Consider the following 14,117-nt stretch of genomic DNA (forward strand, 5'->3'; position numbering starts at 1 on the left):
CGGTTAATTTAAAATGTCAAGAGCGAGGTGGAAGAGACGGATTGGGAAAGTTGACCCCACCACCTTGTGGGATACAAGCTAGGGAGAGAGAGAGAGAGAGAGAGAGGATAATTTAAAATTTCAAAGAACGTAAGTAAGGTGCTTTCGACATATGCGGAACATGATAAGTAAGAGATTAACTCATTTTGGACATAATTTTAAGGAAAGATGAAAACATAAACAAGAAAGTAATAAGATTTGATGTGTGTGTACTTTTAGACATTATTAATCACAATCCTTTGGCGCGAATGGCGCGCTTTCATTACAAAGTCAAGTGTCAGAATAATTAGTGTGGGGACATAAACGTCGATATTTTAGTAAGGCTAGTGTTGCGCCAGTACACCAGCACAGTGTCGGATTTTGTTCCTACCATTACAAAGATAGAAGATCAAAGAAAGTATGGATGGATTCTATGCAAGAAGGGAGTGAATAAGACGATATGGATGTATTATTAACATAGTTACCTTAATTCCAAATGTCCGTTTCTTAGTAGTAGTGCCAAATAGTCCCCCGAGAGGTCGTCATGTTCGCCGGTGAGAAGTAGTATTCCGCGCGCGCGCTCAGGCCGCACGCGTAAACGTAATCGCACGCGTTTGTACGCGCCTCGCAGCGCGTGCAGCGCCACCCACGATGTGCCGGAGAAACGAGGCGTTGAGATTTTTATGTCTGGAATAAACCGTTAGTGTTAATACTAGTACATTTATAACCACTAGATGGCGTGCTCTGTATTTTGAAGAACAAAAGTCTTTTCAACTTGTAATATATACAAAAATAAATCTGTTTGATTCTGAGGATAAAATACATTACTTGTAAGTTTTGAATTCAAAATGGGAAAAAATATGACGAGTACTACTTACTACTACTACTTTTTACCTTAAAAAAAATCAAAATCAGTCAGCCAGGAACGGACCTATGCAAACGTACCCTTTTGAAATTAATTAAAAGTAAATCAGATTTTGGAATGGTCAATATCAAGGAATACATTTTTTGGTTTAACTCTTGCATTACGCATAATTTTACGCAATCACCACAGAGAAATCATCATCATCAGCTCACTATACGTCCCCACCGAGGGGCTCGGAGCCTACCCTAAGTTAAGGGTGATTAGGCCATAGTCAACCACGCTGGCCAAGTGCGAGTTGGTTGACTTCACACATATCTTTGAATTTCTTCTCAGATATGTGCAGGTTGCATCACAATGTTTTCCTTCACCGTAAGAACGTCGGATAAATGTACTTATGTAAATAGGAAATCGAAAAACACATTGGTACATGGCGGGATTCGAACCCAGGACCTGCAGATTGCAAGTCGAGTGCTTGACCACTGAGCCACCGACGCTCCCGCACAGAGAAATAACCGGAAGAAAATTTATTTTACACAGAGTATGAATACGTATAGACAGATCCGAAGAGAAAGCTATTTTTTTAAGAAAATCTAAAACAATGATTATCACTTAGTGAACAGTAAGTACACTTAAATCCTGTGGGTTTTAAGTACTGCTTTCTAATCGATATATTTGTTAAGTAAAGTTTTTGTATAATAAAAAATAAACTTACTAAAAAACAGGGCATTTTAACAGATGTTATGCAGCGAAAACTCACTTTGTATACACCTAGCATATTTGATGTGGATTTATCGAGTGGGATGTCGTCGTGTAATTTGTTATTCGAAGGATTAAGAAGACAAATGACGTACGGTGGATTTGTAATTACATCGCACGTAGCAATAGCTGAGACAGTAAGCTATGCTTCTTAATGGATTAATATCAGTATAATATCACTTAATATTAACAATCGAGATTGTTTAAAGTTAACTGAGTAAATGGTTTTGTGGAAACTAAACGATTCAATGTCATTCAAATAGCAGTTTTAATATTAAAGCCTGTAGTACTATGTTACTAGTATTTTAAATGGGAATGTTTCGATGGATAAGATGTTTGTTTGAATATATCTCCAGAATGGTTGAAATAATCTCAAATGAACATAGTTTAGACCACAGACTACTATTTTTTTTTTATTTCGCATAGACGCTGTCGTGGTCGACAGTTACGTACTTTTTAAAATTTGTTGTCCTTGTTTTCTTTGGTTTAATAGATAGAAAAGTACAAATATATGTAATCTTCTTTACTCAATGACAAAGAGTTCTTAATATTAGTTTACTCTTACAATAATAAACAGATTGCCTTCTTTTTTGTCAGTCGTTATTTGACTGCGCAAGTACACGGACGTCTCTTACGCATCTGTCCTATTCACACTTGCGCTATTCTTTAAGCGATAGTGAAACCAACAATACTACAACATTAGTCTTGATAAAAATTTACTAATTTTTAAACTTTTCTTTATTGCGTTAGCGTAGATTCCTTACATACAATTAAAATTAAACTACTATCTCTGTAACAAAATATTCATTATAAACTATAACAATAAAAGTTTACGTTAACGTTTCTATTTGGTACAAAATTACTATTGCCTTTGTATGATAACCCTAAACTTGTAAGTTCGTAGACACGGAACTATCGCAGTGAGCCTCTAGAGGCCTCTACGGAAAGTTGCCGCGGCTTTTCTATTGCCGTTTCAAAGCTTAGGGTTGTCACTACTTATAAAAAATACCAATACAAATAAAATTTGGTACGAAAATATACGTATAAAAGATTGACTGCCATTGTCTACAAAGTATTTTAACTAAAATATTATAAATGAGTGATATTTTGTGATCGAAAAATAAAGAAAAATGCTAAAACTTCAAAGTTAAACTAAAATAAAAAAAAACAAATAGAATACTAAAATCGATTGACTAATGTTGTTTTCTAATTGAATTGGTACGAAATGAAAGTGGTTACTTATTTACGCAGGAGGGCTTACTATAAATCGTCGCAGCCCTAAATCGAGTTCTGTAAGAATGCAATGTACTTGAATTATGTTAAGTGAGATCGAGAGGTCTTCGCTACGGCAGCGGCGGGAAGCGAACTGATGGAGTTTCACAAAAAGGAAAGCAAATGTACATAGATCAGTAGTATATAGTCGTTTGTGATATCTTGGAGTACAGTTTCCTTGAAATATTAAGAAATAAATAAACATATTTTTTGACATTATTAGTAAGATACCTTTGGCGCGAATGACGTGCTGTCGTTACAAAGTCAAGTGTCAGAATGAAAAGTGAGGGGACACAAACGTCAACATTTTAGTAAAGCTAGTTTTGGGTCAATATACTGCCACGTTTTCGGATTTTCTTCCTAACAATATGTTTTAGAATTGACCTTGTTAATGTGTTAAGGTAATTTTATGGAAAACCCTGATAGACAGAAACCACGGAGCTTCATTTGGCGAAACAAAACCCCGCAATCCACTTTTCGCCATTCACGGAACATGACGAGTGGCGAGCAGCGTTTGAATTTATTTTTGCTGATATGTGCAGGTTGCATCAACCTCGGTTAATGTACATAAAGATGTAAATAAATCAAAAAACATAATATATGCAGGAATTAGAACCCAGGACTTTTAGATTACATTTCAAATGCTTAACCTATGAGCCATCGACACTCTAAATTGTAGAATACAATAATTTCTCTTATATTTTACTTAGACATAACACATTCCTTACTACAACAAAATTCCTTAATTCTAAGTCAAGTAACATTTACATAGTTGACGATTTATCTAGGATAATCCTTTGAAATACATGTCAAACGTAATCCTTTGAAAATATTAAACAGAAACACAGAAATAGGTTGTATGTAATTAGTAAATCGTTCATTCGCCACTCGGTTTTGTCACGAGAATGTTTACTTAAGCGGCTAAGTAAACACAAGTTGTGATTCAAGTTACGTAACGTATGTGTTACAAATTGTATTCAAGTTAAACGACAAAGTTTGCGTCGTTAAGATAAATGTCAGATTACAAACGAGAATGATTTAATTGACTTGTAAATTTTTTTAAGCCTTTTATAGGTTTGTTTCAAATTAATATTAAACAAGCTATCAATGACTTCGGGTTTGTAAAATAAAAAAAAAAAACGGAGTAATCATGCTGTAATCTTTGATCCAAATTATACATTTAGATCCGTAAAGTCGTTTTAGACTTACGTAGTCACAAACTTCCATAAGCATTTATAATATTAGGTGTCTTAGTAACAATACGTTTAAAACAAAATATATTTAGATTATTTGAGTTCTATGTATTATATATTTCTATCTAAAACAAATATGTTATGTAAATTAATTTAGAACATGTATTATACATAAAAGCCTTTATATATTGTATAAATAGTTATGCGAATCACGTCGTCAGTAAGACGAAGTTTGCGGGACGTGTTACATAATATGTAAAGCTTTATCACCTCATTATATTTGATATACCGAAACGATAGGAATATATGTTCATTGGAATGTATTTATTAATATACTAGCTGTCGCACGCGATACCTTCCGCGCGGAAATAAAAAAAAACTTCATAAGTATCCTATGAGTTCTTTAAGACTATACTCTATATCTCTACATCTATGCCAAATTTCAGCGAGATCCATAGAGCCGTTCTAGAGATACTTTCAAACAAACATCCATCTAAACATATGCATTTATAATATTAGTAAGAAGTATGACTAATGTGTTTTAGTAAGTTTTGTCAAAATCTCCTTATTCGCGGTACCGTAAATTGCGTTTTCATAATTCGTAAGCTGAAATATTGTAGACAAAACTCGTATTTATTCTAAAATACATTTTTTTTTGTTTATTTACGCAACCTACCCATCGCTAATGCGGTGATTTTTCGACTATAATTTCATAGAGGTTTCAATGAAATTAAATTTACTAAAAGAAAAATAATTTACTAGAAACAATTTATTGTCAACCCTAATTATAGGTAGAATCAGGTAGATGGGAACGTAAGGCACTTGTATTGTGTTAAGCGAATCGAAGGGTTCCTGATTGAAAACACCCAAAGGACACGATCCGGAATTGTATAAAGGAATTTATATGGTCATGTTTTTACAACAATATAAAACAATGTTCTTTAAAACATTTCAATGTTTAATATTTTAAACAAATAAAATTCTAATTTAAAACTGATGCCAACACTCTTTAGTAATAACATATTTCCTGAAAATTGACAATTGCCATCACATTCAGGGTCATTAAATGGTCCTTAGTCTCTCTAGTGTAGATTTAGGGCCACAACAATTATGAACGAACCGCTAATTCAACAATTAAACAGCGAAATGAAATTAAAAAAATATTTTCAAATATAGATTAAAAATTACATTATAAATTCACCGTATTTAGGCGGTTAAAATTAATTTTCAAGACTTGATTTTTACTTCATATTTTTTGACAGCCCTAACAAATATCTAAGCACGCAGGAATCAATTGTATTACATTGAGACATTGATCTATAAGCCGTAATAAAAGAGGGGAAGGAAACTCAGTGAATAATGTTTTAGAGGTGCAATTTACTTCTAACCTTATTTGCCACACACTCACACCTTGATACTGGACACAACTACAATTAAAAACTTATTCTCCGTCTCTGTTTATCTTTGTAAAAACGAAGATAACTAAATGTTTATGTAAAGGCACTAGAAGGCATACATTTGGAAGACGTTTATACTATTTTGACAAAGCAATGAGGGTTAAAACTTGGTTGATTTATTGTTGACATGTAAAATTTAAAACAAATTACGCGCCTTCAATTCCAACAGCACAGTTTAAACTTACGTCTGTAAGCAATATTTTGAATAGCAGTAAAACTGTCCAGTTACCAATTTTTACCTACATACCTACGTTACGAAACTTAGTAGCTTATTTTGAACGTCTAAAAAGATTTTATTAAAACTGATGCCCTTTATTTAAAAAAAAAAATAAGTTGAAATTTTGACAATAAAATGACTATAGTTGTTAGTACTTTCGAGCGTGAAAACCTAAGAATAATTTCTCTGTTCTTCAAAATATAGACAAGATAGAGTGACTTTAATCCGAAAGGGTCGTCAACAAAGTCATTAGTGTGTTACTCTGTAATGATGCAACACTTAACACACGTTTCAATTTATAATGGTCCTCCAATTACGACATTTCCTTACATTTCGATTCGTATACAATAATAGGGTGTTGAGAAGTCCTGAATGAGGACGTGTCTAATGTCATGAAAAGGGAATTATAACGTATTAGCTGTTGCCCGAGACTCCGTACGTGAGGAATTAAAAAAAAACGTACCATAGCCAATGTGTTCTTCCAGACTATGCTCTACATCTATGCCAAATTTCAGCGAGGTCCGTTCAGCCAAATGAATAGCTTCAAACAAACATCCTTCCATCTATCTAAACATTCGTATGTATAATATTAGTAAGATTTACTTTTAATTCGAAGTAAAACGGTCTTACGCATAATTTGTTACGTAAAAAATGCGATCTTTCGTCGTCGTCAACTACTAGGTGACTAAAGTATAGTCAGTAACGATTGACCAGAGCCGGTTAACTTTACACATATCTATGAATTTCTTTTCATATACGTGCAGCATCACGATGTAGGATAAAAAATCACAAATATTTTTTCGAAAAAACGAGTTAGGACATTTTACGTAGGATCAGTATTTCAAATGCAACATGTTGTTTTTATCAATGTATTGTTTTTTAAATGGTTTTAGAATAAAAAAGACAAAAACTTCTTTATAGTCCACAACACTTTAAAAGTTTGTCGTTCTAAAGGTCCCTGTAGGCGAATTGAAATTGCATCGCTTTGAAAACTTTCCAGTACGACAAAGTTGAGGTGAAATCGGTTTGGAATAAATTTCAATAAACGATAACGAAGTACTATTGAACTGTAGCCATATTTTAAAAGAAAATCACATTTAATATAGGAAATTAAACTAGAAAGCGGAATACTTTTGTAGTAATCAATGGAAGTTCAAGATATTTTAAATAGACAGAGACAGACTGAAAACCTAAATAGAGAGATAGAAAGAGAGGGAATGATTGCAAGATTTTATTTTTAACGAAAACATATTTCCATGAAAACTATTAACAAGCAACAACTTTTTACAGTATCGTTAAAATTTCGGCTTACAGCCAATGAAATATGAACTCTAAACAATTACAATAAGGTATTTAATATGTTACTTTTACAGAACAAAACCCATCTCTCTAATTGGCAAGGATCACTTCAAAGACTTTTCTAGTGTCTTCGACGTGTGTTATTTCGTATTTGAGTTGGAAAATCTGCGGGGAAACAATGAGTTTGAATCGACTGGACTTGTACAAAAAACATAGACAAAGGAAAGGGGATCGTTCACTGCCACTTGAAAGGTTTGCTGTCAAAAATGAATAGTGTGTGTTTTCACTGTCTGTGTGCTATCCCTCTTATTCTCTTTGAAAAAAATAGAGATAACAATACGTTCTTATAAAGTTTTAGTTAGTGTAAATTATTATAAGGTTGCATTTTAAATATGATAGAACACAATTTAAAAATATCAAGCACTTTTAGTTCATACTAGTTGTCGCCCTCGACTCCGTCCGTATGGAATTATAAATAAACTTTATAAATAGTTTATGTGTTTCTCCAGATTATGTTCTACATCTGTATCAAATTTAAACGAGATCCGTTGAGCCGTTCTGGAGATACCTTCAAACAAACATCTAAACATTCGCATTTATAATATTAGTAAGATTGTAGAAAACTACGCTAAACAGTATGTTCCACATCAGTGAATGTTCCAATAATACCACATATTAATTTACCAATTAGTTTCGAAATTGTCATAGCTCAGTCGCTTAGCAACGACCTTAAATAGGCTATTATGGAAAGTTTTAGTTACCTATTATGTTAGGAAGATTATATCGGAAATATGTTCACAGAATTTTGATATTTATTCACAATATTTGTGGTAAATTTATAATTAACAAGCTCTTACCCATAACTCAGCGCGGAATTAAAATTAAACTTAATTAGTAACCGATGTATTCTTCCAGACTGTTCTACATCTATGCTAAAATTTCAGCGAAATCCATCTATCCAAACATTCGCGTTTATATTAGTAAGATTTGAATGCATCAAATTTTTTGATTTTTCTTACGGTGGACGAAAACATCGGGATGCAACCTGCACATATCTGAGAAGAAATTCAAAGATATCTGTGAAGTCAACCCGCACTTGGCCAGCGTGGTTGACTATGACCTAATCACCCCTAACTTAGGGTAGGCTCCGAGCCCTTCGGTGGGGATATATAGTGAGCTGATGATGATGATGAATGCATCAATTTTTTTTATTCAAATTTTGATTTAATTTACCATTTAACAGAATGCCTTTAATATTATAACTAAAGCTTATTTTAATGTAACAAATCGTACACAGATAATTTTCATTTTGAACCTTAAAACTTAAGCACTAAAGTTCAAAATTTCATACAGAATCCTAATGGTAGTAATGCAGCATTTCGAGAACAATCCAGTCATTTGTACAATTGCTAAGCATCACTCGTCCTACTCTAGCGAGTTGCTTCAAACGTAAAGGGAACAAAACCACGCCAGAAAATGACTCAATAGAATAAACGAGCATTTTGACATCATTTTGAATGCCTTTTTTACTGACAGGATACATGTCATTATTGTAAACTGCTCCATTCCTGGATTTGGCACTTGACTTGTAATCTGGAGGTCCTGGGTGCGAATCCCGCCATGTACCAATGCGTTTTTCAATTTTTGATTTATTGATGTACAATTATCGGACATTCTTACGGTGAAGGATCTTGTGACCTGCATTTATCTAGGAAGAAATTCAAAGATATGCATAGGTCAGGCGGCACTGGGTCAGCGTGGTTAACTATGGCTTAATCCCCCCTAACTTTGGGTGGGCTCCTTGTAAATCATGTGACGAAAAATTCAAACTCTCATTTTCCTTACCGACTGAGATAAGTCTATTTCAAACGAATATTTCGTCTGTGAAAAGTCACTACAAAAATACTCCTTAAGACGTACTAAATAAGGTTGATTTTGATAATACCTCGTCGGTTTCTGAATCTTCGTACAATGCACGATATTTAATATCAAAGAGAAAGTTAAATGTCGTACTTATTTGTTATTTATTGGGTTCTCCTTTGTCCGCAGCATCTTGTCGCTCACTTTGATTCCCTCTTTAATATTAAAATTAATATTGAGATTGGGAATATTGTGAACAAAACCTTTATTAATTACAATTGCGTCTTACTACTCCTTTGACATTTAAAGCTATGCGTCCATTGGCCTACACCGGCCGCACACGCACGGCCCGCTACGGATTTTAATTTGCTTTGTATAATTTTACATAGTGATCCGTCCATCATCCGCGCCGCCCACATCGAAAGATGGCATTTATCAACAAGCAATCCATTGCGGGCCGTGAATGCGGTGTTTCCAGCGCGGGCCTAAGGATTCGTACCTTTAAGGTAATTCCTTAGTGTAATGTGTATCTACGTTAATTAAGGCTTAAACGAATCTTACTGTAAGGCTAAATTAATATTTAGATTTTGTTCGAGTATAATCTAAACAATTTAGTATTTTATCTAGAACTAGCTACCGCCCGCTGATCCTTCCGCGCAGAATAAAAAAAAAACTTAATAAATAGCCTATGTGTTCTTTCAGCCTATGCTCTACAACCATGCTAAATTTCAGCGAAGTCCATCACGCCGCTCTGAAGATACCTTCTTACAAATATCTATCCCTTAATACATCTAAACGTTCGCATTTATAATATTAGTAAGGTATAAACTTTTTTTAAGTTTAAATAATGTTTTGGAACCAACCAATAGATGGCGCTATCCTCAGTCAGTCGGGGTTTTTAAATCAAAGTTAATTTATTCCTGCAGTGTTGAATCAACCAAAAAATCCAAATTAAGTTATTGTTATAGCAAGAACGAAGGTTCTAAAAGTCAAACAAAGTGTATTTACATTTATAAAATCGTGCACGTATCTCTTACATAGTTCTGAATTCAACAAAAATGTTACCAAGAACTAGTTTCAATGAAATATCGAAAGCGATAGAATGTTCGCCTTCGAATAAATTCAAACGGCGTTCGTGCATTTTATATAACATCAGTTCTAAGAATATTGATTCAATACAATCAAAAAGTTGTGTATATCTATATAGAATAGTTAGTAGATAGTATAGTTTTCAGTAAAAACATAACTTCGAATTCCCATGACCCCTTTGTGGATGTGTGATGGATGTGGAGAGAGTCCCACATAGCCGGAGCGGCTTTCTCCGAGGCACCCGGTATGCGTAACGCATTCCCCCTCTTAAAAAAAAGGTTCACAAAGTGTAAATCATGAGATGAAGTCTAAATATGCAGTAAGTTTGTATGAATTTGCATTTGAAATCCTGAGTTACAGTCAAAACATATCGCCATCCCTGGTTATATTTAACAAAATAGAAATAACAATACGATTTAATAGGAGATTTTGGTTTTAGAAACCGACGGTTAGAATTTTGTGTCTTCTTAGTTAACATATGAAGCTGTAATTCTAGGAAAAGATGAAAGGATTGCATTAAAGTAGACATGATCAAGAAGAGAGTAACGAATGAAATGACGGAAAGATTAAACTGATGGACGAAAACTGGTGCATTAACTCCATGTATGTAGAGATACAGGGAGATCTTTGTTCACGTTATGACATTGTTATAAAATCTGTGGAGTCCTTTAGGAGATTGGGGTAAACATAACAGATTTGGACCATTCTTTGGAAGATTAAAAAGGATTTATTTATAATTTTATTTACAACTTTATCTTTGCTGCAACTGGCACAAAATATTAGAAAGCTGATTTCGATACATTAAAAATAAATCAAAGGAAATAGAGTTGAAATAACGAGTTAAAATAAGATCCAATCGACTTTCTAATCCCAGAACGTTGGTATTATATAAGTCGAATGCGGAGAGTTCGTTGATCTATTTCTCCATTGGGAAGATTCCTGAATGAAGATGTGATTGGGGTTTTAAAATAGTTTTAGAAAGTTGCAATTTTGTTTTATTCATAATATCCATGGTAGAGTTGGCACGTCTGGCATTGGCATACACTTGTTTTTCACGTGCCAAGTTACATGTTATCTTTATACTTCTGCTATTAGAAGATAAGTCATCTATATTTCTCTAAATTATCACTATGTGTCTCACTTAGGGTTTACTAAATGACTATGAGTTTAGTGATAAATCTTGAAGTATAACATCAAAATAATTCGTACAATTGCAAAACCGCATAATGCGAAAAGATTAGGTAATTTTCATACAACAATTCGTGGAAATGGTCGACTCATTTACCCTTCAGTACCAATAAAGGTTCCATTAACTTAATGGATTCGAACCTTCCAGCGGAATATCGATAAAAGTTGAAACGGCAAAGGCAATTATTTGCGGCCGCGCGAATAAAGTTTCGGCCAATCGGACATCTTGTCTAAACTTAGTATAACTGAGAAACGACGAAAATTATTTAAAGGGAGTTGTCATTCAAATGGAGTAACCTTGAACAAGTTTGTGAAAATATTCCATTGACAAATAAAGGTAATAACCTAATTTATTATATCTTACTAATATTATAAATGCGAATGTTTGGACGGATATTTGTTTGAAGGTATCTCAGGAACGGCTCAATAGATTTTTATTAAACTTGGTACAGATGTAGAACATAGTCTGGAAGAATACATAGGCGACTTTTTAAAATTCTGCGCGGGCGGAGTCGCGGCCGACAGCTAGGATATCTGTAAGTAATAAATTCTGAAGTGTCTGCATGTACATTAAAAAAAAACATAATGTACACAAGAAATATTTGCGTTGCTTTTAACAAATCTCTGTCTGTCTGTATGTTTGTCCGCCCGCATGTGTTCCGGGTAATATTCGGAACAGGTGGATCGTTTTTGACGGGAAGATAGATGATGCACGCGGGCACATTAAAGGCTACTTTTTTAATTATGCGAAGTCGAAGGCGATCACTATATACTTTCGTAAATAATATTTACATTTTCGCACGCGAATGTACAATAAATGATCCAACAGTGAAAAGTTGATATTAAAATACAATTAACACTTTTATACGTGAGTGTACAATAAAATGTTCTCCAATACAAAAAGCGTACAACTGGCGTTGACAGTTGTGTAGAACGGTAAAGTTTCGGGCCGACAAAAAATCTACACACAAAATTCACACGGAATTCATTCCAAACTAAAGGCTTATAGAGGATATTGAGGAAATATACAGCTAGTTAAATTGCGAACAATTTTTTTTGTATTCCGTCACTATCTTGTGAATTTTGGTGTTAAATTAAAAAAAAAAAATTTAAATATATTTTTGAGATTTTTAAAGCGCCTAATGGTACGGATTTCCTATCACGTGGTTGAGAGTTCGAATGCCGTCATTCGACTACTGTCGTAAACTATATAAGGCATAAGCTTAGAGGTTAGAAGCAATGGTACAAGGAATTAGTTAAATTAACAAAAACCTGCTAATATTTTAGATAAAAATGCAGGCAATTCGTTTAAATATAAACATTGAGAGAGGAAAAATTAATTGGTTATGCAAATTATCTTTCTCATGGTGAATAATGTCAATAATTTTGCGGATTTGCTCTTCGTGTTACCAATGATGATTGATCCAATGGACGAAAACTGGTACACCAACCCTGCGTAAGTTCCCACTTATCTTTATCCCTAAAGACTGAGGACCTAGTAAGAATATTCGTGAGAAGGTTCTCGTAACGTCACCAACAAAAGTATTAAGTTTTCTCAAACAAATGACACATTTTATCAATTACTTTACGAAGGTGGAAATTTTCCTGCTAGGCCATTAGTTAAACAAAAATCCTTGGCAGTAAACAAAGTAATACACTAGGTTCCTGCATTCTCCTGACTGTTAAGTTTTCCTTCTTACTACACTGACCTGATTTACATTTGTTACTGAGTGGGCAGGAGCATCGTGCGCCATTACAGGAATCGCAGTCACAGCTTTCGACCGCAGCAGTCCACGGCGGCGCCACTGTCGCACCTGGCACCTAACAAACATATCAAAGAATAACTACAGAGTCTGACTGTCTCATCATTCTTAAAACTCGTAAAAGAATCGATCTACCGTCGGTTTCTGATACCATATTTTTGGAATAAAACATATCGCCCTCCCTGACATTTAATAAAACAGAGATAACAACATTTTGGTCTCAGAAACTTACGATTAGAGATTTTTCATTACTGCAACTTATAAGTGATCGTTCCAAGATACAACCAATCAGGTTATCTCATCTATTTCCCTTGAAATATAACGTCTAAGGGTGATAGATATCCAAGTATTCCCCTTGTTAAAAACTAAACATGCTTTATGTCCACTCCTAGTTATTTTGTTAACCATTTCATTTTGATATAACTAATTTGAACGAAACTGACATCGATGACGTCACAATTCTTCAAGTCTGCTTATTTACTCCCTTCTCGTAAAAAGAAATTCCTATGTATTACATAATAACTTACCTTTTGTTCCAAACTCGGACCGAGTGTTGTTACTTTAACATTATCAAGATTGGCTTCTTTTAATTTGTCCTCGGAAATTATATTTATATCAGTTTTGCTGACTCCATCTTCTATCAAACTTTTAAATCCATCGATTTGTTTAGATATTTCTCCAGTATAAGTATAATTTGTTTCTTTTATATCATACTGTATTGTCGGTGATGTTGTTAATATGTTCTCCTCGGAATGTTTTTCGCTAACAATAGTTTTATTAATTCTATTGGACGGGGCTATTTCTAGTTCTGCTGAAAATGATACGTCTTTCTGATATAGAACATCCTCTTTTGTACCCGTAGATTCCGTTGATTTTGTTGCGTTTAATTCTGTAACAAATATAAATTTATTATATTAATTTTAGAAATTAATCATCACTTTTTGCTGGCTTAATTACTTGTATAAAATAATAGCGATCGCCCTCAACTCAGTACGCGCGAAATTAAAAATAAAACATTATTAGTAGCCTGTGTGTTCTCCCAGACTATGCTTTATATGTATGCCAAATTTCATTAAGATCCGTTCAGCCGTTCTGGAAATACCTTCTAACAAACATCCATCTAAACATTTGCATTTATAA

General features: G+C 33.8%; 1 protein-coding gene across 1 annotated transcript in view; it reads right to left on the reverse strand.

Annotated features, from left to right (window-relative positions):
- LOC106115215 (EGF like, fibronectin type III and laminin G domains protein pikachurin) overlaps positions 1-14,117 on the reverse strand; it is a 34,247-nt gene that overhangs the window by 17,035 nt on the left and 3,095 nt on the right. The window contains exons 2-4 of the mRNA XM_013308533.1: positions 13,505-13,866; positions 12,924-13,035; positions 504-705 (exon numbers count right to left, since the gene is read on the reverse strand). Coding sequence (XP_013163987.1) covers positions 504-705; positions 12,924-13,035; positions 13,505-13,866 — 676 coding nt within the window. The remainder of the gene's footprint in view (positions 1-503; positions 706-12,923; positions 13,036-13,504; positions 13,867-14,117) is intronic.

This window comes from Papilio xuthus, unplaced genomic scaffold, assembly GCF_000836235.2.
Source record: "Papilio xuthus unplaced genomic scaffold, Pxut_1.1 DF827870.1, whole genome shotgun sequence".
NCBI lineage: Eukaryota > Metazoa > Arthropoda > Insecta > Lepidoptera > Papilionidae > Papilio > Papilio xuthus.